The sequence below is a fragment of the Hyperoodon ampullatus genome (genome assembly GCF_949752795.1).
Source record: "Hyperoodon ampullatus genome assembly, chromosome: 1".
Classification (NCBI taxonomy): Eukaryota; Metazoa; Chordata; class Mammalia; order Artiodactyla; family Ziphiidae; genus Hyperoodon; species Hyperoodon ampullatus.
This window is the reverse complement of record NC_136914.1, coordinates 176624447-176648997: the sequence shown is the minus strand read 5'-3', so window position 1 is coordinate 176648997 and position 24551 is coordinate 176624447. Positions and strand designations below refer to the sequence as shown.

The following is a 24551-nucleotide window of genomic DNA, read 5'->3' as shown; positions in this document are numbered from 1 at the left end:
TTTTGTATTCTAAATAATCTCCTACATTATCTTACCACCCACCAAGGGTACTGTGGGAAGCTGTGATATAAAGCCAGGAGCTCAGGACTAGAGTCATTTTCATTTTCATTGCTGTGTGACCTTCAGCTAATGTTTTTAATCCATCAGCACCTTGCTTTTCTGTCCATGAAATGGGAATAAATAACATTTTCCAGGTTCTTTTTAAAATTTGAAGCCTCAAATGAGTTAGTCAGCATGAGTGTTTTGAAAGCATAAAATACTGGACAAATGCAAAAAATTATTATCCTTTAAATAAAAGGTGTTGCTAAAAGTCCATGAGTACTTCCTCCTTTCTGTTTAACCCTCACACTAAATTTTATTTTTTTTCACTTTTGACACTTGAAGTGGACTCTTCAGTTACAACACAGTAGCGTGTGGAAGCTGGGAACTGATCCCAGCTTCATTATCCAGGAAGAACTGACATTGGTTTGCATTCCAACGTTCCAGAAGGATTTAAGACTGAGTTGTAAATTTTATATCCCACCCAGTTCAGGATCTGTTATCTGAGGATCACGGGTGCAGTCTCCCAGCTACTCCACAGTCCATTTCTGATCTGAAATCTCTGGCAACAGCCCTGTTGGAGACAATCCATGAGAAAAACATGGTGATCCAGCACCAGAGGCAGACCAACAAGTAGGTGGCTGGACCCTGGGGTGCAGGGCAGGCGGGAGATATGTGGGACGATGACTATCAGCAGTGGGTGGCAACCACGTGGTGGGCCTGCCGGCCTTAAGGGAAGAAGAGCCCTTAAATCTGGAAGGAAACTTATTGAGCTAGAGCTGTGCTTCTGCATTATGACAGCACCTTGGCTCTCAGCTGGAACCAACATGGAAATAATACTGGTTCTTGCTTATTGAATGCCTACTCTGAGCCACTCACAGAGTAATGCATATTACCTGGCTGATTTTGATGGTATGCTTGCCCGGGGAAATTAATCAACTCTCCTCCGTATCTTCTCTAGAGGAGGCACCTCCTCGTGCCATTTTAACCTCACAGCACAGCTTTCTTGGGCTCTGAATAGCAGGAACACCCAAGTATCAACTTGCAGGCAGCTGGGCCTAGAACGGAGTCTCGTGCCACTTTTCCAGATCAGCAAAAAAGATGGTGAAAAGAAACAATAATTAAAACAGAATGTCTTATTTGGTTACTATAAATATGTTGACTATGTTGGGCAAAATCAAGCAAGTTAAAGTAACAGGTCAAGACCACAGAAGCAAAATTGGAAGTGTTCAGAGAATGGTGAATAAACAGTAAATTAAAGCAAAACACATTGCAAACAGGGCCAGCTTTGAGGACCAGAGACTCATGCAGTCACACATGGCCCAGTGCACAGAAGGTCCCTGCACTTGGTCTAATCAGTGCTTTGCGTCACCATCTTGAAAATCTTAATCTTTTTTGAATAAGGGGGCCCTGGATTTTCATTTTGCGCTGAGCTCTGCAAATTACGTAGCTGGTCCTGCTTATAAGACCTACGTGTGGAAGCAAAATTAAAGCGTGGAATACAGAAGCAAGTGCCCAAGGCTGGGCTTCCAGCAAGAACAGGGAGGGGTCGGGGAATCGGGGGCCTGGCGAGGCGGGGTGCAAGGAGAGAGGCAACTGGAAAATGATGGAGAGTATTGTGAAAACAAAATAACGAAAAGAGAGGCCGGGAGTAAAGGAAGATTGAGCAAGAGATTAAGATATATATAAAAGAGGGCAGAGAGCAGTGGAGGGGGTCTGGGCAATCTCAAAGGGATGACAGGGGTAATTTATTGACAGAAGAAGTTTTAAAAATTCCTTTAAAAGAAATCTTAATCAAGGACTGAAGCAGCCAGATGCTAAAATGGAGATATGCCTCGGGGGGAGGACGAAGAAATAGGAGAGTCTCCACAGAATAGGTACGAGGTCTGTTTTATTCAGGTAGAATCCCCTGTACCCGGCAGTGTCCCCAGGAGCCTTCTCTGTCCTCACCAGCTCCCTAGAAGGCACCCACCGGGGCTCTTTCAAACCTCCTCAAGGTCTTCTAAACCCTAGTCTGTTCCCAGCAGGTGACCTCAGCTCTTCTTTTACTGAGAAAACAAAGCCTGCCTATCCTGAGCCACAAGGCTTACTGCCTCTCTCCCAGTATGTCGGATAGTGCTGGGCCCGCCAAAGCAATGTCTTCCATCCTATCCGTCCAGTCTCTGGGAAGCACACCAACACGCTGTCCTGTTGGTCCACACCATCCTCCCTCCTTTGGGGCCCAGCTCTCCTGTGACCTCCTCTTTCAACCTCTTCAACTTCTGCCCCTCGTCCTGCTTCTGCATCTTCACCCAGAAACCTCCCAGGTCTTCCTGAACCCCCCAAAGGATTCCCGTGAATTCCACTCACCTCCAATCTTTGTGAACAAGAGGCCACCTCTACTTCTTCAATAGCCACCCCCTCAAAGTGTGTTCTGGGGGGCACCTGTGTTAGAATTACTTGGAGGGGGTGCTTGTTTAGAAATGCAGATTTAGGGGGGTTTCTGGAGGGAATATCAGGATTCTGGATTTCAGCAAGCCCCCAGTAATGCCATTGGGCAGCAACAAAAGATCACCTCGCTTCAATACCTCCCAAGACCTCTTGTGAATTTTCCATAGCAATCTTCCTTTGGAGGTCACCAGTACCCCCAAACCCCACTTTCTGAGTCTCTTTCATCTATAATTTCTCTTCATCCCAATCCCCGTCTTGAAACCCATCTTCTTGGATTCCTCCTACTCACTGTACTGCCTCGTTCCCTTCCGCCTTGTCCTCTTCCCCTCCCTCCACCCCAGCTCACCTCCTCCTCCTCTTTTCTTTGGTCTTCCATCTTCTTCCCCCACTGGGGGACCTCACTCCCTCTGTCTTTGCTTCTTGTTCTCTGGAGGCTCTTCCCAGAACTCTTGTCTCCACTGCGCCATCGAGAGCAAGACCCACATTTCCATCTGCTAGGTTGACAGTTTCCCCTGATATTTTTTCATCTCCTCAGATTCAATGAGTCTAGAGTCTGGAGCATCCATCCCTTAGTACATTTTAAATACTTTGAAATGCTTGTGCCCTTTGACCCAGAGGGTCCGCTTCTAGGAATTTATCCTAAAGAAAAAAATCAGAATGATGCCCTAGATTTATACATAAGGTTGTTCACCGTGGATTCATTTCTAAGAGTGAAAAAAATGGAAACAACCCAAATATTTTTAAATTGGAGAATGGTTAAGATTACAGTAAATCCATAAGGCACAATATCATGCAGCCATTTAAAGCGTGATTTGAAGAATATTTAACGTGCTCTGCTCACCATCCTAATACCTAGGTTTGACCAACTTCCACTTCACTCAGGTCGAAGCTGTCCCAGGGCCAGTATGTTTGTCCATTTTGGTCACTGTTCTCTCCCAGTATGTCGGATAGTGCTGGGCCCACAGTGGGTGCTCGTGATTATTTGATGAATGGATGATTGAATGTCCTCTAACCCTTTGTTCCTGTTCCCTTAATACTCACATGCAAACAGGCATTCAGTTTTATGGTTTTCATGCATTCATTCACTTATTCAATATATATTTCCTGAGTGCTTGCCAAGGTCCTTCAGTGTACATCTCCTACCTGCCTCTTCTTCTTCCCACCAGACCATTACCTTGTCCTTGGGAAGATCCTCCCATCAACCCTCCATCCTCAGACCCCAGCTCACCTCCTCCACTGCTTGCCCGGCCACACTCAGACCCACCTGCCAGCTACAGTGCCGATCATGACACGAGCCTCCACCGAAAAGCCCAGCTGAGTCCCACCGCCTGCAAAACTCAGTATCCCCAAGCTGCTGGCCTGACACTCCCGCCTCTTGTGACAGGTTGATTTCCTTATACATCCCTCCCATACTGCACTGCAGCCACACACATCCCCAGGTGCCATGGGCTCTCGCCCTCTGTTGAGAGAGACAGACATTTTCATTTTGCTGGCTTTACTTTTTTAAGGTACCTTTCCATTTTTAACTACTATTTAATAATTTTGAACCATCTGTTGATTTACGTTTTAAAAGATTGAGCAACAATATATCTCCAAACTACTTTTATCTCTCAGCCACCCAATTCCCCTGCCTGGAAGAAACCACCATTCCTCCTTTTTTATGTATCCTCTCCAAGGATGCATATATAAGCAAACACATAGTACATTTATACAGACACACATAAATGCTCATATATATTTATATAGACATATTTTTACAAATGGTAGCTAGTATTCATCAGAAAAAGTTCGTTTCACTGTCTTCCACCTTGCTTTTTTCTCTCATAACAATAGATCTTGAAGATTGCCTCATATCAGTACGTAAAGTACCTAGTGTGCCATTTTTAATCCTTTGAGGGTCTTAAGTTTCACACTTTCAATAAATGTTTTATTTGGGGGTATGGAAAGAAACGAATTACACAACAGATGGAGTGAGGGCTAAGAATAAAATGTGCATTTGGTCTGCTTGCTGTTGTCCCCCATGATTTAGCCTTTTGTACCTAAGATTTTAAAATAGCTTTGTTTGGGTGGAGCATTAGAAGTAGGAATACAGGTTCTCTGTTCTGTAAGAGTGTGTTCCCCCTACTGGTTCTCCACCACCTGGCACACACCCCCTCTACCCCCCCACCCACCCCTGACGCTGAGAAGGCCCAGTGGGAGCCATCTTGAAGAACTGATGAATAAACCTAGGACTTTATATTTTGAGACGAAGTTCAATTAATAAGCATTTTGCTTGAGGGACTTCTTGTGAGTTTGCAGTTGTCTAGCTATGGTTAAAGAAGGGGCGGGGTTCACGTGTCCTAGAAACAGGTGGCAAAGCATTAATGAAGAGACAGACGTTAAGAGTTACGTCTCACAGCACACCACCTCTGGTCCTCCAGCCCATCCCAGCAAGCCTTCACTCTGCCAGTGCTGGGATGATAGCCGTGGTGGTTAGTACGTGAGGATACGCTGGCCTTTCGCTACCCTCTGTGCTTTGCCTAAAACTCTTCACTGCTCTCCCCACTCCCTGGCCAGTGGTAGTTCAAGGTAGTGGTAGTGGTGGCCAGTGGTAGTTCAAGACCTTGGAAGTTCAAGGTCTTGGAAGCAGCGGGAGCTGTCGGGGATCAGAGCAGAGATTCAAAAGAAGGTCCCCTGGGGTGGAGGTAGGGGGGCACGGTTCTCTCCAGTCTGCGGGGGGCCGTGGCCACCTCTTCCTCTTTGGGATCGGGCTCCCCCCAGGACCCTCACTCAGAGGTTCTTGCTTGCTGTGTTGTCCAGAGAGCAAAGACAGAGGCATAGTGGTGGCCGGCTCCTGGGTTCGTTCTGTCTTTGCAGATTTCCTGTAATGTTGCTATCATCAGAAACTACTACTGAAAATCTCTCTAGAAGCCTGGCATCTGGAGGATTTTTCTAGACTACTGGGTAGACATATGCTGAAATCTCCCCTACCCTAAAACAAGCCACCTCTAAATAAAAACTTTATTTTAAAATCTCCCCCGTCCTACAAAAAAAAAAAAAAAAACCTCTCTCAAGCCTGTTTATGCCTCAGGCTACTGCCCTGGCTGTCTCCTTGGATTCCCTGCTAAACTACTTGAAGAGTCATCTATATTCACTGCTTCAACCTTCTCATAGGCTGCTTTTCCCACCCCTGTCACTTGGATTCTGGATTTCACCCCTTCCTCTGTCTTGTAACAGCTCTCTCAAGGGTGGGGCATGTCTTCTTAGTGGGCTTTTTCATCCTGTGTGACCACCTTCTAGAATAAGACGATCCTGACCATGCTGGCTCTCCCCTTCCCCACATGGCCCTGGCGCTCCTCTCCCCTCTCCACCTGTGCTTCTCTGGTCCTTTCTCACCTTCCGCGGGTGGTGCTCTGGCCCTCTGTTCTTCTGACTCCTCACACTCTGTTGGGCAGCAGAGCCAACCCCAGTGTGCACTCTCATCTTTGCTCCCCCAGATCCTCCTGTCTCCCAGTTGTGCAGCTGTCTACCCCGATATCCCATAGGCACCTCCAGAACTGCTCATCTTCCTCCGTATTATTACTCCATCCCTTTGGCTTCCCTGCATCCCCTCTGGCTCCTTTGAGCCATCGTCATCACTGCCCAGTACAACACTCTCCTAACTGGTCTTTCTGCTTCTACTCATCCTCCTTCCAGTTCATTCTCAACCCCACATCAGAAACAGTTTTCCTAAACTTCCTTATGCTGCTACTCTGCTTACAACCCTTCAATATCTCCTTGTGGCCAATGAATAAAAAGTCTCACCATTCTCAATATGGCAGCAAGATCATTCGTGATCTCGGTCCCTACAAGCTGCTCTGGATTCATCTTTCATTTAATCTTCACAGTCTTCTCCACAGTTCTACTGAAGGACTTGTGTATTTCCAGCCTCGGGTTTTGATTCTGGACACTCCACTACCAGCTGTGTCACCCAGGGCAAGTTAGTTGGCCTCTAATAAACGTAATAAGAGCTACCTCATCTATTGTCACATGGGGCTAAGGGAGATAATATTTGTGCAAGGCTTAGAGTAATACCTGGTACAGAACAAGTGATTAATACATATCACTTGTTTATTTAAACAAGTGTTAAAGCTGTTGTTAAAGCCTTCCACTGGTACTGTACTTGTGTGTGTCTGTTTGTGTGCATCTGTCTGTCTCCCACCAGAATTTTAGTCCCTAAATGTAGGGACAGGGTCCAGTGTCCCCTACAGCCTCAATAATTGTTGGATTGGTTGAACTTCATTGAACAGACCCTGTTTGTACTTCTACTGTCTCCATCTATGAATACTACCAGCTATTGAGACTCAGATAACCCCCTTCTCTCTGTGGGCTGCATCATACCACGTTCAGTGGACCACCTGCCATATCTGTTCAGTGTGAGGCCAGTTAGAAGACTCTCTGTCATTTGAAGTATCTTGGGTTATATTTTGCAAGTCCAGCTTTGGCTGCATCCATATATCAGTTATGAACGGTTTTAAAGAGAACTTGCTTTAGGTGTGAGAATACTGGTTTTCTAGTGCCATTAGGGGGTTATTGGTTAAGAACATGCACTTGGGAGGCAAACAGAGGTATAGGTTAAAAATCCAGACTCATCACCAGCTGAGTCCTACATGTGGTTTTGGTTAAGTTAACTAACTTCCCTGCCTCTGTTTTCTAATGGGAGGAGTCGAGTGTGGTGGGTGAGAACACTGGGGGTTGGGAAAAGACACAGCTTTGAGATGAGCTGTGTGTCCTTGGACAAGTTGCTTAACCTCTCTGTTTGTTAGAGTTCACATGTGTAAAAGGAGGCTAAAAATACAGTCTATGCTGCAGAGTTTTTGTCAGGTCAGATAAAAAAATGCATAGTTAGTAGGTGTTTGGCATAGGCTCTGACTCAGACCTGGGACTCAGGAAAGATTAGTTGCTATTTGTGTTAACTGTAGTGTAGTTGTTATTTTTATTGGTGGCATTATTGTTACTATTACTACTACCACAACTTCTGCTGGGTCCATTTTATCACCTCCAGCCCTGCATCAGATGCTTATGTCAGGCTAAAGAAGAAAGCAGTCAGCCCTGACAAACTTAGGCAGAGTCCCTGAGAGTAGGTTGTTAGGGACCCCAACAAATTGACCTCAGCACATTTCTGGGAGACATGGCTGCGTTATCCAGGACTATCAGAAAAAATGCAGCCAAATGTCTCTGCACCACGCCTTTGAACGTTGCCCTGATGGCATCCTTCATCGTCCACAGAAGAGTTAAGCCTTATCTTTTGTTTCCAAGAGGCAGCCATGTACAGATGATCTGATCTCGCTAAGAAGCAGGCATCAACTTGAACATTGCTGTGATTGCATCTCAGACCCATCAGCTGGTGAAAAGGGAGCTCGGATCAGAGGGTCTGAGCAAAATATTGAAAGTGAGGTTACAAAAAGAGGTGTTTATTGAGGGGTCACAGACATGAAAGCAGAATAGACCCAACACATAGAGTGAAAATTGAAAGTAATTGATAACGACTATGCAGAATTTAAGACTTAAGGAAAAGAAGAAAAGAAAACTCTAAGTACCTAGATGAACAAAACCACATAGAGTCACGTCAAAGAGTTTTCTGTGAACTCAAAGGGAATATTAATTAAGACGCCGCAAGTGAATTCAGGTAAAATAAGGATGAATTCAAAGCCACATATATATGTGCAGATATATACATATTCATGTCTCGGTATGTATGTGGGTGTGTGCAGCTATGTCTGGAATTTAAAGAGAGGTAGAAGAACAATTCTGGTGTTCTGGTTTCTCCTGCTGAAAGGATTTGAAACTTGGCTATTAACGTGATTTCCACATCATTTTAGCACAGCAATGCCAAGAAAATCCCCCAAAGATAAAGACTGGTTTTTCAATTTCAGGGCCAATGGAAAATGATTGAAGTTTTAGATGACTATCAAATCATTTCCCAACTATATTTAATTTTGTGTAGAGTGAAGGAGGGAAAATATATGCCCACATTTATGTCTTTCCCTGCATATAGACAAAGTTTGGCTTCCAAGTAAACAAAGTAATCTGTTCAAATACACATTTTAGATCTTATACATCACAGTGAGTCAGAATGGGCACCTTGGAAGGCAATGTAATTATTCTAGTGACTCTGTAATTTCTGAAAAGTTTTTGATATGCCTATTTTTTAATTCTCTCCGGAGATCATTACAAGCCACGAAAAAAAGGCAAGCATTTATTTAATCAAATATATTTATTGAGCACCTACCATCTACCAGGCATTATGCTAGATATCAAGGATATGGACATCTGTAAGCCATAGTTTAGGTCTAAGAAGGAGGATCTTATTATTTTATTACCTCTAAGTAACATTACCAAGCATGTTCTTCCATATTATTTACTAGACTTGGTTGTTTCTGAAACTCAGATCCACCCTCAAAGAATCAGGGTGTGATACTTGTAAGAGTATTCAAAATTAAGTGTCATCTTTAGCATTGAGCAAATAGAAATGATGTAAGATGTCTGGGCAATGGTAGAATCATTGTTTGGCTGTGCAGCTACCTTTGTGTGACAAGATTCACTTGAATGGCAACATTTCAGTAATTTTTAAATCACTTTTAATTATTCACTTTATATTTTCATATGTACTTCCAATAGAGTATGTGTGTGTGTAGCAAACACACACACACAGTTTTTAGCATGTATCTTAAATCTCAAAACATGTTCTCTCTATTAGGGCACTAGGGGGCTTCCCAAGTATCCTGCTCACAGCCCTGAGAGCTGATGAGATCGATGTTCATTGGTGTCTATTGTCATTCTCTCCCCTTTTCCAGAATCCTAGGGAATCGGGTGGCTGAACTGGAGAAAAAATTAAGAACTCTGGAAGTTTCTGGTTTGTGGAGTCTTCCAGGTAAGTAGAACTTCATGAAAATTTTCTTTTTTTGAAAAAAAAAATTCTTTTTTTGAAAATTTGCAGAACAGACTTTACCTTTTTTTTTTTTTTTTTTTTTTGCGGTACGTGGGCCTCTCACTGTTGTGGCCTCTCCCGTTGCGGAGCACAGGCTCTGGACACGCAGGCTCAGCAGCCATGGCTCACGGGCTTGGCTGCTCCGTGGCATGTGGGATCTTCCCGGACCGGGGCTCGAACCTGTGTCCCCTGCATCTGCAGGCAGACTCTCAACCACTGCACCACCAGGGAAGCCCTTTACCTTTTTAATGTTCTTTTATTTGATGATCATTGCTGAGAAATCTACAAGTGTTTTAAACTTAGAAGCCATCATTTTGGAGGAAATCAGAAAAAAATAATAAATACGCAAGGTGAACTATGAAGTTTTGCTGATCTAAATTCTGAAATTGTCATTGTATATGTCTGTATATATTTTATTTTTAACTTTTATGAGTATGGTAAATTGCTTCATTTTTTTCCCTGTATGTGTCTTATAGAGATGTATTCAATTTAATCATCACCCCTAAAAATGAATATAGGAACCACAAAAACTTATTCTAGTTAATCATCAGTTCTAAAAATGAATGTACAAACTTACAAAGACTTGTTCAATTTAATCATCAGTCCTAAAAATGAATATAAGAACCAACAATTGTCTATCCCAAATGCACTTTATAACCTCCTTCTCTCTCCCCCGCCCCATCCCATTTGTTACATAGATTGAAAATCAAAACTTCCTCTGGAGATTATTTTTTGCAGTTGTACAGGGTGTGAAGAAACTGATGTTTCACTTTAATTAGCTATATTTACCCATTTGTCCTGGTAAAATACCCCCTTCATGAGACCCCTGTCAGCTATTCTTCTTTCTCTTCACATTCTCCAGAAACTTATATTTATCATTTCCACCACCTCCTCTTCCCCTGGAAACAACTTTGTTCCAATATTTTTAGTTACTTAACCTTTCTGCACAAACCCTTCTCTACCCTTTAATCATATTGGTTGCTTCCTTGTAATGGATGAGAAATTAACATCGCCACGGGGACATGGACGAAACCACATGTTTTCTTAACATAAATCTGAATAGCCACCTTAGGTTGCCTGGAAGTGTGTTTCATAAATTGGAATTTTTAGTAGAGATTCCTTGAACTTGATGTCAAAAGACCTAACAGACCTAATTAGTGGCAAGTGCCATCCTGGGGATTTGAATGATCCATTTTGCACAAGAACATTTTGATTCAGTTAAAACCTTATCTCCTTTGAAGGCCTTTCTTTTATTGCATTGAATTTCAACACAGGCAAATTTATCGTTTATTTGTGCAGTCAGATTGCTATTTCTGTGCATGTACTGGAGTTTGGATTTTTTTTTTCTCTCCAAATGACTTAGTGAGATTTCACAATGTTTTATTTCTACAACTTATGTAAAAAGATGGAAGTTGAATAAATGAAAGAATGCTGAGAATTTCCTGTCTCTGCTGTTGTTTGGTCTAGGTTAGAATGGCTATTATGCAATAACAATTGTTTCTTTCCTTTTTTTTTTTTTTTCTTGCTGCCTGAAGGCCTGAGCTACAATGTTTCTGTAGGATTTGGGAGTATGTTCTATTTGAAATATCTTTGTTTGTGGCTAATAGCAGTGCATTAATATCACCCCTGCATGTAAATAAATAGAAATGCATTCTCTATGTATCCTTGCACTTTTCTGATTAGAACAGCCAATTGAAATAGAGAATTCAATTAGCACAAAGCAAATATTAAATGGTAAAATTAGTTTGGATGGCAGTAACTGAATGGATTTTACGCCCTAGCCATGTTTGTTCTAATCTCTGGCCTCCACAACCATACAAAATGGGAGGACAGAAATAAAGAGCGGCAATTCCCCCTGATCTGACACAGTTTATGTAATGGTGATAGCATTGCCCTGGTGCAGTGATGAAGGGGGTTGCAATGAGGTGTCACCTTATGATCATTTTCAAACCATGGTGAGATTGGGGGATGGGGAGTGGCCTCTTTTAGTGCAAATCAGACCAGTCTCTCCTGTCTGCTCATTGTTCTGTGGTCTCCATTTAACCTTCTGAATAGCGGAGCAAGAGGAAGTATGTTCTGTTTCCCTTCTCTTCTTCCTCTTCCTCCTCTTCTTCCTCTTCCACCTCCTTTTCCTCTTCTTATTCCACTTGTCTCTTCTCTTCTTCCTCTTCCTCTTTCCCCAAGTAAGAGCCAAGTCATAGGATTTCAGCCAACTGGAAGGGATTGAGTCCCAGTGGTTTCAGAGAATTGCTAGCTCTCTCTTATTTACCGGCATCTTGAAAGGATCAGTGGCTCCTCTAATAAATCAACCCATAATATACTGAAACCTTTCTGAGCATCAGCTTTGTAAATTCAGTCCTGTACCAGGCATCCTAGACATGCCGCTCGCCCCCTCCAAGAATCTACAGTCCCACTAGGGAAGTAAGATGAATATGCATCAAACAGTGAAAAGAAAGCACAAAATATTACATAATTAAGTATCAATTAAGTGATAAAGATGTTAGTGTGTGAGGGAATAATGGGACAAGTCATCGAATGCTGGACTTAGAAGGACAGATGAGAGCAAAAAGTTCAAGGATGGCAAATGCTTGGTGTATATAACCAACACCATTCTCATGCCAGTGGCAGGCATTGCTAATCAATCACATCACTCCTTGCTGATCTCACATGTGGCCCTAAAAACAGTCTTGCATTTTTGCTTTCCAAGAAGCCACCTCTTGGTCAGAGTAGATATGTGAGAGAAAACATTTTTCCCTTTCCTGATCTAGTCTGATCCCCTCATTTTAGACAAGGAAACAGAAGCTCAGGAAGTTAGGTGATACCTAAGACCACAGAGGCTGAACTCAGGTGTTCAGATCTTCATTTCAGTACTCCACCTGCACTGGAGAAGTACAATTCAGAGAAGAGGGACACACACAGGGGGTGGGGGTTGTAGAGTGTAGATTAGATCAGCTGGGGACTGGTTCTCAAAGCAAGTTGAATTGGAGAAGAAAAATTCAGAAGCTGGAACCATCTATCCTGAGACTTTAAAGGACCATTGTGAAGGAGCCCATCACTCATTACTATAAGGCAGAATTACTCTTGGACTTGGAGCATGCTATGATTTTCCTTTGACTCTCTTCTCCCTCCCTCCTCACTCTCTCAGCCAACAATATATAGCTCTTGATGGTGTCTGATAAAGTTGGGGCAAATGTGTGATCTTGCTGGGAAGTAGACAAGTCTAACAGATGTCACAGCCCACATGGAAAAATCATCTGGAAAGCAGAGTGTACTCCAGACTGTTTAACGGGTCCCTGAGAAGTGGGAAAGGCACGGGGCTATTTTGAGGAAGCCAGGGGGTGGGCTGGTTGGCCGTGCCCTTCAGGAAGGAACGACCCTCCACCTTCCTCAGCCCCTACCTGTCAGCCTCATTCTCCCAGCCTTTTGCTGGAGTCTGCAGGTGAGAATGATGCTTGGGGGGAAGGGGAGGACTGAGGGGAGATTTCCTGGATGTGCTCATGCTCTGGAAAGAAATACTGAAAGCCAGAAAAAAATCTGGCACGAGCAGAGCCTGGCTCTTTGAGCTTTTTATTTGAATTCTCTGTTCTCCACTCTCAACATCAGCCTGAGAAGGAAAATGTGCATTTTGAAAGTAACTGGCACATTTTGGAGAAGTGGACGAGGGACGTTGTGTTACAGGGAATCAGGAGGGCTTCCGGAAACTCACACACCAGTTGAATGGAAGGGCCTGTGAGACCTACATTGGTTGTGGTTCACATCTAGTTCGTGGATCTCCCTCACCCCACCCCCCAGTCCCAAGAACCAAAATGCGACTAGGAGATAGCAGACCATCAGTTTAGAGCTCAATTGAGTCAACACAGATAGAATCCGGGCTTAGTTAGAAACAATAGAACTGAGAGCCTTCTAAGGAAGATCTTTGAATTCTTCAAATATTTTGCAAAAACCAAATCTTGGCATTTTACCATCAGATAAGGAAATGGTCTCTGCAGGCAGGGATTTAGGGAGGTATTTAATTTCTCCCCAGCCCCTACTTTGACTGGATATGGATGAATGGCGGCTTCTATTTCCCTTGTCTGCATGCCTGTTGCTCAGATTCTTGGAGAAGTTTTATGTGCTGGTACCAGTGTTTTTGAGGAGCCATTGCGGAGTGGATAATCCCTGTGGTTGGAAACAGCCACAGAGACATCCTGCCCTAGAGAATTCCTCACAATAGGAAGGGCCGAGGCTCCCCGCACCATCCACCTGGTGCCTTAGTCACTCGGCTGCAGCCAGCTCCCAACTCTGCCCATAATTCTGATTCCTTGGCCACAGGGCAGAGGGGACTTGGAAGGTTTGTTCAGACACAGAGTGCAGAGTGTGCCTCTTCCTCAGTCCCCTAAGGTTAGAGAGCTTCCAGCCTACCTTCTAGAGAAAGATGGGTCAGGAATTGCAGTCCCGTCCCTGACTCGAGGACAGTAACTGTTGCCTTGGTGGAGAGAAACAAAAGAAGCCCACCTGAGGCATCTGCTATGGCTTCATAACAACCATTAGTTCCTCATGGTGTTTCTAGATTTTATCTTTGCAGCACAAGAAGAGACCTGACTGGGTTGACTTCATCCTGAGAGCCTCTTAAAATATCCCAAGGTATAGCTCAAATGGTTCTCCATGGGAAACCTCTCCAGACTGTGGTCCTGAAGATTTCAGGACTTTTTCCACTTGAGACAATAGCTGTGCTGGTGGAGAACTTCAGGGTCAGCTCCTATCAGATTTCTCTTCTGGGATGACCCTCATATAGCGGAAACCAGAGACCAGTGGCTGCTAGTAACATACTCCATCTGCCTGTGGCAGCTGCAAGCACCCATGCCCACCAAGACATCAGGATTTCCAAGAACGCATCAGCCATTTATGCACAGTTACCAGCTATTTATGAAGCACCTGCCATACGCCAAACTCTCTACTACAGTCTTGGAAATCAAGTTAATAAGACGTGCATGGCCTACAGGGAGGGTAGTATTATAAACAAATTGAGGGCTCCGAGGTACAGGCCAAGGTTCACCTGGCTATCCAAGGGAGTGGACATCTTGACCCAAATACCATTCTGTGCTCTGCCGAACCTGAAACTGAGTAGAGTCATAGAACTTTAGAGCCTCTGATCTGAGCCCCAGAGACATTCAAGTGACTTGGCTTCAGATAAGGTCTCATCCAAAGTCAGACAGTTGAGGCTGGAGCATGGGCTGGGCCATGGCCCCCAGGGTTTTTGCTGTTGGCATGGTGGTTCCCACCGAGAGAATCTTCAGGGCTCATGGGCAGGAGTTTGGGATCAAATCCTCCCTGCAGGGCTCTCCTCATCACTGGGGCAGCATCACTTTCTGTGTACGTGTCTTGTGTCCATGTGTCTGTGCTCATCACGCTCATGTTTCAAAGCCACACTTCCCTGGTCCTCACCCCCATACCTTACCATGGCCTCAAAAGTAGAGTTGTAATGGTTTTCCTTTCCTCCTTCTCTTTGCCTCAGGCTTTCTCTATCCACTTAGGGAGTTCATGTGAATCCATAAAAGGGTTTGGCTGGTGCAGGTCTCTATGTCCTAAGTAGAGTTTAGCTGTGATCATTTAGGGAACCTGATGCTACCTGCCTCATGACATACTTATGATTCGATCTAAATGACCAAAGCTAATTAAATCAGAGATATGTGTATGGCAGTTCTGTCTCCACCATAAAGTAATAATTCAATGTGTGAAATTTATTGAGCGCTGATGAAATGCCTAAGTGCTTTACATGAATCAGTTCATTTTATCACCACCACCCCATGAGGTGGGTGCTGTTATTCTTCCTCACTTTACAGATGAGGGCTCTGAGGCTCAGAGAGGGTCAGTGACTTGCCCAAGGCCACCCAGCTAGCAAGCGATGGGGTCCAGGATACAGGCACTACAGCATGGCTCCAGAGCCTGTGCTCAAAGCACTCTACTGCTGTCGTTATTATTGTTATTGTCTCACCCAGATCAAAGCCACTCAGTTTTTGGCAGACATAGCAGGCTACCCCTTAACGGTGGCATTTGTGGGCAGCCATGTCCTGAGCAGACTCTAGGGCTCATAGACAGCTGGCCCTGGACATTTCTGCCGGGTCCTCACACTGCAGAGAGGGCAATGCTGGCCCTTTCCCTCCCACAGCACTCCCTATGATTGAAGAAGGTGCCTTGTTCACCCAAACAGCCAGTCCCTTGTGTGGGATGAGTGTGACCATGACTCCAGTGGTGACATCATATGTCCATTTTCCTCTTTTCCATGACAGGAGGCAAAGACACCATACTGTTTGGTGACCCCGCTCTTCCCACCACGCAGAGGTCGAGATCCCCACTGCTCAAGTTCGTCGAGCAGCTCACTGAGAACAAAGCGAGTCCTAAGGATGGTAAGCAGCCCTTGATTTCTTGCTCTTTGCCTGGCCTGTGCCTGGCACAGGGGCTTGGAGGACATCAGTCCTTCGCCTTCCTGCAGCTTCTGTGGCACTGTCGGGTCATCCCTCATGTTTCTGCTTGTTGCCTATGTGGGTTTGTCTTGTTTGGAGCTTCCTGAAGAAGAACAAGCATCCCTGCACTCTCAGCATGGTGGCATAGAGGTTAGGAGTGAGGGCTCAGGATTTGAGCAACCTGGGTTCCTATTCCAGCCCCACGTCACACTGGCTGTGAGAACTTGGACTGGTAACTTCAACCTCAGTTTCCCTACCTATAAGAAGGTGAGATGTGGTACCAACGTCAGGGAAGTCTTGGCACATTGCCTGGCAATGTTGTAAGTGGTCTAGGAATCAGTTGGATGGAGAAAAAAACTTCTTTACCAGGCACGCTTCCTGGAGGCAGTGTGTTTTGAAGGGGATCAAGGGCCCATTTAAGGTGCCAGATGAAGCAACAGGGTCGAGAACCAGATCTCTTCCCAGGTGGCAGTCTCATTTCCCTGACTAAACTATCTTTCACATCTTTCTGAGTTTTGCTTATCTTCTCCCTCCACCCCCAGTGTGGTTACCAGCTTCCAAGATGGCCCCAATTGATCTCCACTTCCTGGCATTTGTGCCCTTGTGTAGTCCTCTCCCACACTGTATCAGCGTTGGTCTGTGTGGCTGATAGATTACAGCAGAAGTGATGGTATGTGAGTTCTGAGGCCGAGTTATGAAAGACATGTGGAGTCTGCCTTGCTCTCTCTACCTTGGATCATTCACTCTGGAGGAAGCTGGCTGCCATGTCCTGAGGATTCTTGAGCAGCCCTACATGATCTTCATGTGGCCTGGAACTGAGGCTTCCAGCCATCACATGTGAGTGTGCCATCTTGGAAGCAGATGCTCCAGCCGCAGTCAAACCTTCAGATGACAACAGCCCTGTTTAACATTTTGATGGCAACCACATTAGAGACCATTAGCAAGAACCACCCAGATAAACTGCTCCCAGGCTCCTGAGTCTTAAGCTGCTAAGTTTTGAGACAATTCGTTATACAGCATTAGATAACTAATATACCCAGCACACAGGTGTCATGCTTCCTTCCTGGATTTCTACATTTCCTCTCCATCTTCTCTTGCTCAGAGTCATGCCTTCAACCACACCTCTATGAAAATATTTTTGAAATTTTTTCCCAGTGGGTCCCGTCTGCAGAGTTACAGTCCCATATTTCCCAAAGCACAAATTTTCCCGCCTGCCTATTCTATGGACTTCTCAAGTATGACATCACAACTCTTCCTGCTTCCTCTCCTTTTTGTCACTTAGCTATCCAGCAGCGTCATCATCGACCACCATCCACTTTCCTTCTCCATCCATACCTAGTCTGCTGCTACTGTTTCTTCAGAGTTTCTTGTATCTCCATTTCTACCACCTCTGGCTTGGTTTAGACCCTCTTGACCTTGGCAAGGCTTCCATCCTGGTTTTCCTGTCTCCCAGAATCTCCTTACTCCCTTCCCGTCTTCATCCTGCTGCTGTGGGATGAAGCTTCTGGAGCACTGCTTTCCATCATGGTTGTACTCTGCTCAAAAATCTCAAATGGCTCCCAACTGTCTATTGTTAGCTGTTGTATAATAAAACATCCCAAAACTTAGAACTTAAAGCAACAACTATGTATTATTTATCCTGAGTCTTTGGATCAGATGGGTGGTTCTGCTAATCTGAGCTGGGTTCAGCAAGGTTCACTCCTGCTTCTGTACAGCTGTGTTTTGAAGCCTAACCAGATCACTCATACTAGTGCATGGAATGGTAAGAAGAGAAGCCTGGACAGGTCTAGGATTTCAACAGAGAGATTCCCCAAGCACATGCGGGAAGAATTCCTGGAGAGAGCTCCTGACTTGTGTGGTTCCCACACTGGCCAGAAGACAAGGCTGGGACTTTCTAGCCAGCAGCATGTGGCTGTTGGCAAGGCTGGCCTGTAACACACCATAGCCCACTGTGCAGTCTGGAACATGTCTTTGCTGGTGGTCATCCCATGCCAGCATCCAGTGTCTCCATGGAGATCCAAAGCCCTCTGTCTGCTGTGGCCTGCTGAGCCCCCAGGCAGGCCCAAGCCTGCTAATCTGATATGGAGTCTGAGCCTGGCTTGATTTTCAGAAGGGTAGCGTAAGTAATGGCCTGATTCAAAATGATAGCTTTCAGAGTTCCATCATTAGCTCTCATTGTTCCAACCCTGTCCTTCGCCAGCACGGGTGGCAACAAGGAAGCATTTATGTAACTGCTGTCAGTGTCTGGGATGCCCTCATCACCGCTGCATCTCTGATTAATTCCAACTGAAAGCAGCTCACACTCAGGAAGACAAAGCCCATCAGAGACCAGTTAACAAAAGAAGATGAATGTGCCCTTCGGGCCAATGTTAGGGGGGAGGGAACACATTTTTAGAAGACCAACAATCCTTTCTACAAAGAGCTACTGTTTTTTTCTTTTAGAGAAAATATTTCTTCTTTCTGCACTATTTGTGTCCTAATGCATTTGTATCAGTTGATTGCCTCCTCATTATTGATATGTATATTGTTATTAATAAGTATTAATGATACTAATTCTGTTTGCTAAAGCAGCACGGAATAATTACTATTTGGGGGGTAATAATATTTTCCAATTCTGAGCCAATTCAGAAATCTTTCTTTTATGGAAATGGCAAGGGCTTCCCTGGTGGCGCAGTGGTTGAGAGTCCGTCTGCCGATGCAGGGGACACGGGTTAGTGCCCCGGTCCGGGAAGATCCCACATGCCACGGAGCGGCTGGGCCCGTGAGCCATGGCCGCTGAGCCTGTGCGTCCGGAGCCTGTGCTCCGCAACGGGAGAGGCCACAACAGTGAGAGACCCGCATACCGCAAAAAAAAAAAAAAAAAAAGAAAGAAATGGCAATGTTATGTGTCTGTTCTCGAAGGAGAAATAAAACTCCCACAGCTTAAGAGTCAACATTCCAGAATCACAGAGTTAAAGGAAGATTCTGCTCCCACAGCAGATAACCAGATGTCCTCCTTATAAGCTCAAGAGTTGTGGTATTTTCAGTAACTTTTCTTTGTCTTCTGATCACTACTTGAGTATACTTTTTAGATATCTTTTGGATAAACAAAAGCGAGAAGAGGATTGGCAAATCCTGCTGTTGAACCATAAGCCAGTCTCAGAGCCTGGTCCCTATATGTTTATGGTCCTGAGACTCTGAAAATCTAGGCTTTCTCGGAAAAAAAAAAAAAAAAAAAAAAATCCGCAATAGGACCAGACAAGAGAATTACAGCCATGTCCATCCCCTTATTGCGACTGTGCCTTGACCTATAATGATGACAGCAGTGGGGCCCCCGTTCCCCTCACCCCCCAAACGTTGAAAAGTTCTCCCTGGTAATCTCAGAGGTTTGCCATTTTAAAAAAGATTCATACATTTGGATGTGAGCAGAATGTCATCTAAAAAAATGGCACAAGGCAAAGGACCAGCGAACCAAAAGGCCCCAGTGTAATTTAGACCACCCTCCCTTAGATGTAAATTAAGGTAGAGAAGATTAACCTGACCTACAGTAAAAACAGCGCAAATGGTTTAGGGGTTAGGTTGTTATGGATAAGGTTAATTAATTTTTCAGGGGCACTAGAATATACTATTAAGTGTCCTGGAAGAAGTAATTTCGTAAGAGTAATTTCCAGAAGGAGTTTATTCATCTCACGTTGGTGAACAATTTAGTCGCAGAAAGGACCATAATTTACTCCTTTTGAATAAAGTTTCTTGCACTATGCTGGAAACTGGCTCATTTTGACTCCGTGTTTCCCGGTGTCTCCTGTATAACCACTATAACATTTTTTCATTTGTTAGTATGAAAATTATGTGATTGCTTCCCTGAGATACCACAGATGTAACTAAGTGATTGTGTGAGTTAGAAATCTTTTTTTCTCAAAGTGCCATTTTAAGAACTTTTAGCAACCTGAACCTGGAACAAACAAATTCAAGGACTGCTTTCATTTATTTATGGATGGCATTGAAATATATGTACTAACATATTCATTTATTCATGCATTCATGTATATGTCTATAGATTCAAACATTTAATAAGCTATTTACTGAGCCCCTGCTATAGAACACTGGCAAAGGTAAAAAATTAATCAGGTAAGATTTTATACTTCAGGTGCGTTTTATAAGCTAATTATACATAAGTAACAATTTAAGGGTTAAAAAAGTATAAAGTATGAAGTTCCCTTGGAGGTTCAGACACAACCTTGTGGGGATTAGGACAGTGGAAGGATTTAATCAAACAGGCTTCACGGAGGAGGTGGAGGTGGGGCTCACTCTTGAAGCTGGTCATCTTGACGCATCAAGGAATGATGGTCACAGAGGCATCAACCATGTAAGCAAAGACGCAGAGGGCAGGGCTGAGTGCCATGAAGGGTTCGGTGTGGCTGGAGTATAAGGTCACGAGAAGAAGAGTTTGCATGGCAGGTAAATGGATGTTGGGTCACTGAAGGTCTTAAATGTCAGGAGAAGCTTGGGCTTTGTTCTCAGGGTGGTGGCAGCCTTTGGAGGTTTGAGAGCTGGGGAAAGGCATAGTCGTATTTATGTTTCAGCTCTAGTGTTTCTCACACTGTAACATGCAGTCACATCGCCTGCGATCTTACTAAAATGCGGATTCTGAACCAGTAGGTCTGGGATAGGATACTGCATGTCTAACAAACTGCCAGGTGATGCCACTGCTGCTAGTCCATGGACCCCACTTTTAGTAGCAAAGCCTTAGGGAAGGTTCCTCTCCGGATAGGTTGGATTACAGCAGGAGGAGCGGGGGAGCACAGGAACCTATTAGGAACTAACGTACTTTATCCTGGCTGAACAGATCTGAAGAGTTACTTTTTTAAAAATCAAGGCTTGCTTTAGTCACTCATTTATATATTCATGAATTTCATTTAAGCACAAGTAATTGTCTCATTTTCAGGTACAATACTTACTGAAGTCAATGAGCTCTTAGGAGAGTAATACATAGTGGTCCATGACTAAATACAGGCTTTAGAGTATATACAAGATTTGGTCAAATGTCTGTCCCTGGGAAATTTCTATGGTCATTAAAAGGAAGTAAGAGAAGGAAAATGGCTTCTTTTGAATGTGAGAAGCAAATCTGTATCAGAACTAGAGGCTTGGGGGGTGGGGACAGCAGTCAAGGTCTGCCTTGACTTCTGGGAACCACAGGGTCTAGTGTTGAACACACATGTCTGGGTGCCAAAATTTCACTCCCCAAGTGCTTCCCAGGCATGCAGAGCCTCTTTGCTTGTTAGGTCCGGAAGGGCCATCAGAGAGTCCTGCCCCTCATTTTGTATCTGAAAAAAAGAAGGCCATGCTACCAGAAAACTACTAGAGCTAATCAGTGAATTTGGTAGAGTACCAGGATACAAAATTAGTGCACAGAAATCTCTTGCATTCCTATACACTAATGATGAAAAATCTGAAAGAGAAATTAAGGCAACACTCCCATTTGCCACTGCAACAAAAAGAATAAAATACCTAGGAATAAACCTACCTATGGAGACAAAAGACCTGTATGCAGAAACCTATAAGACACTGATGAAAGAAATTAAAGATAACACAAACAGATGGAGAGATAGATATACTATGTTCTTGGATTGGAAGACTCAACATTGTGAAAATGACTATACTACCCAAAGCAATCTACAGATTCAATGCAATCTCTGTCAAACTACCAATGGCTTTTTTCACAGAACTAGAACAAAAAATTTCAAAATTTGTATGGAAACACAAAAGACGCCAAATAGCCAAAGCAATCTTGAGAAAGAAAAATGGAGCAGGAGGAATCAGGCTCCCAGACTTCGGACTATACTACAAAGCTACAGTAATCAAGACAGTATGGTACTGGCACAAAAACAGAAATACAGATCAATGGAACAGGATAGAAAGCCCAGAGATAAACCCACACACATATGGTTACCTTATCTTTGACAAAGGAGGCAAGAGAATACAATGGAGAAATGACAGCCTCTTCAATAAGTGATACTGGGAAAACTGGACAGCTATATGTAAAAGAATGAAATTAGAACACTCCCTAACACCATACACAAAAATAAACTCAAAATGGATTAAAGACCTAAATGTAAGGCCAGACACTATAAAACTCTTAGAGGAAAACATAGGCAGAACATTCTATGACATAAATCACAGCAAGATCCTTTTTGACTCACCACCTAGAGAAATGGAAATAAAAACAAAAATAAACAAATGGGACCTAATGAAACTTAAAATCTTTTGCACAGCAAAGGAAATCATAAACAAGATGAAAAGACAACCCTCAGAATGGGAGAAAATATTTGCAAACGAAGCAACTGACAAAGGATTAATCTTCAAGATATACAAGCAGCTCATGCAGCTCAATATCAAAAAAACAAACAACCCAATCCAAAAATGGTCAGAAGACCTAAATAGACATTTCTCCAAAGAAGATATACAGATTGCCAATAAACACATGAAAAGATGCTCAACATCACTAATCATTAGAGAATGCAAATCAAAACTACAATGAGGTATCACCTCACACCAGTCAGAATGGCCATCATCAAAAAAATCTACAAACAGTAAATGCTGGAGAGGGTGTGGAGAAAAGGGAACCCTCTTGCACTGTTGGTGGGACTGTAAATTGATACAGCCAGTATGGAGAACAGTATGGAGGTTCCTTACAAAACTACAAATAGAACTACCATACGACCCAGCAATCCCACTACTGGGCATATACCCTGAGAAAACCATAATTCAAAAAGAGTCATGTACCACAATGTTCATTGCAGCTCTATTTACAATAGCCAGGACATGGAAGCAACCTAAGTGTCCATCGACAGATGAATGGATAAAGAAGATGTGGCACATACATACAATGGAATATTACTCAGCCATAAAAAAACAAGATTGAGTTATTTGTAGTGAGGTGGATGGACCTAGAGTCTGTCATACAGAGTGAAGTAAGTCAGAAAGAGAAAAACAAATACTGTATGCTAACACATATATATGGAATCTAAAAAAAAATAAAAGGGTTCTGATGAACCTAAGGGCAGGACAGGAATAAAGACACAGACACAGAGAATGGACTTGAGGACACGGGGAGGAGGAAGGGGAAGCTGGGACAAAGTGAGAGTGGCACTGACATATATACACTACCAAATGTAAAATAGCTAGCTAGTGGGAAGCAGCCGCATAGCACAGGGAGATCAGCTCGTGCTTTGCGACCACCTAGAGCGGTGGATAGGGAGGGTGGCAGGGAGACGCAAGAGGGAGGGGATATGGAGATATATGTACATGTATAGCTGATTCGCTTTGTTATACAGCAGAAACTAACACAACAATGTAAAGCAAGTATACTGCAATAAAGATGTTAAAAAAAAAAAAAAAAAAAAGAAGAAGGCCAAACAGGTCATCCTGATCACAAAGCAAGCAAATAGGAAAATGGGGGCTGGATGCCGGCTCTCAGGGCCCCATGTTCTCTCCCATCCCCCTCCAGTTGCAGCTAGAGAATTTCTGTTGTACAGGTTTAGAAAGAACAGTTTAGTGAGGCGGGGTAGGGAGCTTGAAGTTGCTTTTGCATACAGCAGTTTATTGAAAGTGAGAAAGCACAAGTGGTCTGCATCAAAGAATGAGGGGCTGATGGAGATTGGGGTGGAGGTGCTCAATCCCTTCCTAACTCTCCTTCTGTTTCCCACACAGAGAGCAGCCAGAACCTCTTTTCATTACTAAAGAGCCCCAGATCTTCCCTGAGCTACAGAACCTACAAAACCTTTGTCCTCAGGTTAAATATTTCAAGGGCACAAGGAACCACCATCAGAGAGCGAAGCAGGCGATAACCAGGGGCCTGGAAAGGGGGGCGGTTACAGACATGGCCACGTGATCCCTTTCCCTCCATTAATGACACAGGAATCACCAGAGTGGCTGTTTTCTTTTTTGTGGGTCCTGTGTTCCCTTCAGCAGCATTTTCTATGTCGGAGGCCCGGCAGCAGCGGGCCCGAGGTTGGGAGGAGAGGGGAAGTAAGGGCTGACTTCCAGCCAGAGGTTTGATGCTGTCCCTGGTCTGTTTCAGGGGAGGCTCAGAAGCAAGAACGAGACGAAAGTCGTGCCGCTGCCGAGGCGTTGACAGTGCGGGAGGATGCTGGGAGGCCCGCCGTTAGCTCCCCAGCAAGTCAGAGCCACAGGAACCAACGCAAGCACTTTCATCCCTCATTACCCCAGCTCCCTTCTGAGGAAGAAGACGTAAACAGGCTTGGAAGGGAAATCGTGAAACTGGCAGAGGAGCAGGCAGCTGCCAAACCAGAAGGGGTCACAAGAGAGAGTCCTGTGCAGAGTCGGAGGGACGAGATGGGGCCATCCCCGCCGGGCCTGGCCGCCAAGGGGTCGTGCCCCAAACCTTGCCCGGACTCTGCTGAGTCCAGCCAGCCTGCAGCAGAAGCTCCCACCCTGGAAGATGGCAAGGAGAGACCCCAGAGAGTGGAGGTAGAAGGAACACCATGAAAACTTGAAGGGGAACGAGGTCAGGCTCATTGAAGGCACCCGGGAGGGTAAAGAATTCAGCATCGGAACAGCTCACCGAAGTCACTTTCTCCTAAAACACCTCCAAGTCTGCAAGTGTAAAAGGACACACAGCTCCTGTTGCAAACTGTGAATATTCTGATGATGCCAGCACAGTTCGATTTATTAAATGCGGGTCCTCAAGC

General features: G+C 44.3%; 1 protein-coding gene across 1 annotated transcript in view; it reads left to right on the top strand.

Moving 5' to 3' along the window:
* The window catches only part of CCDC149 (coiled-coil domain containing 149), a 97570-nt gene extending 73019 nt beyond the window's left edge, over positions 1 to 24551 (top strand). The window contains 6 exon segments of the mRNA XM_079703228.1: positions 528 to 672; positions 9285 to 9361; positions 10954 to 10986; positions 15688 to 15804; positions 23921 to 24309; positions 24312 to 24551. Of these exon segments, the coding sequence (XP_079559354.1) occupies positions 528 to 672; positions 9285 to 9361; positions 10954 to 10986; positions 15688 to 15804; positions 23921 to 24309; positions 24312 to 24356 (806 nt within the window). The 3' untranslated portion in view covers positions 24357 to 24551.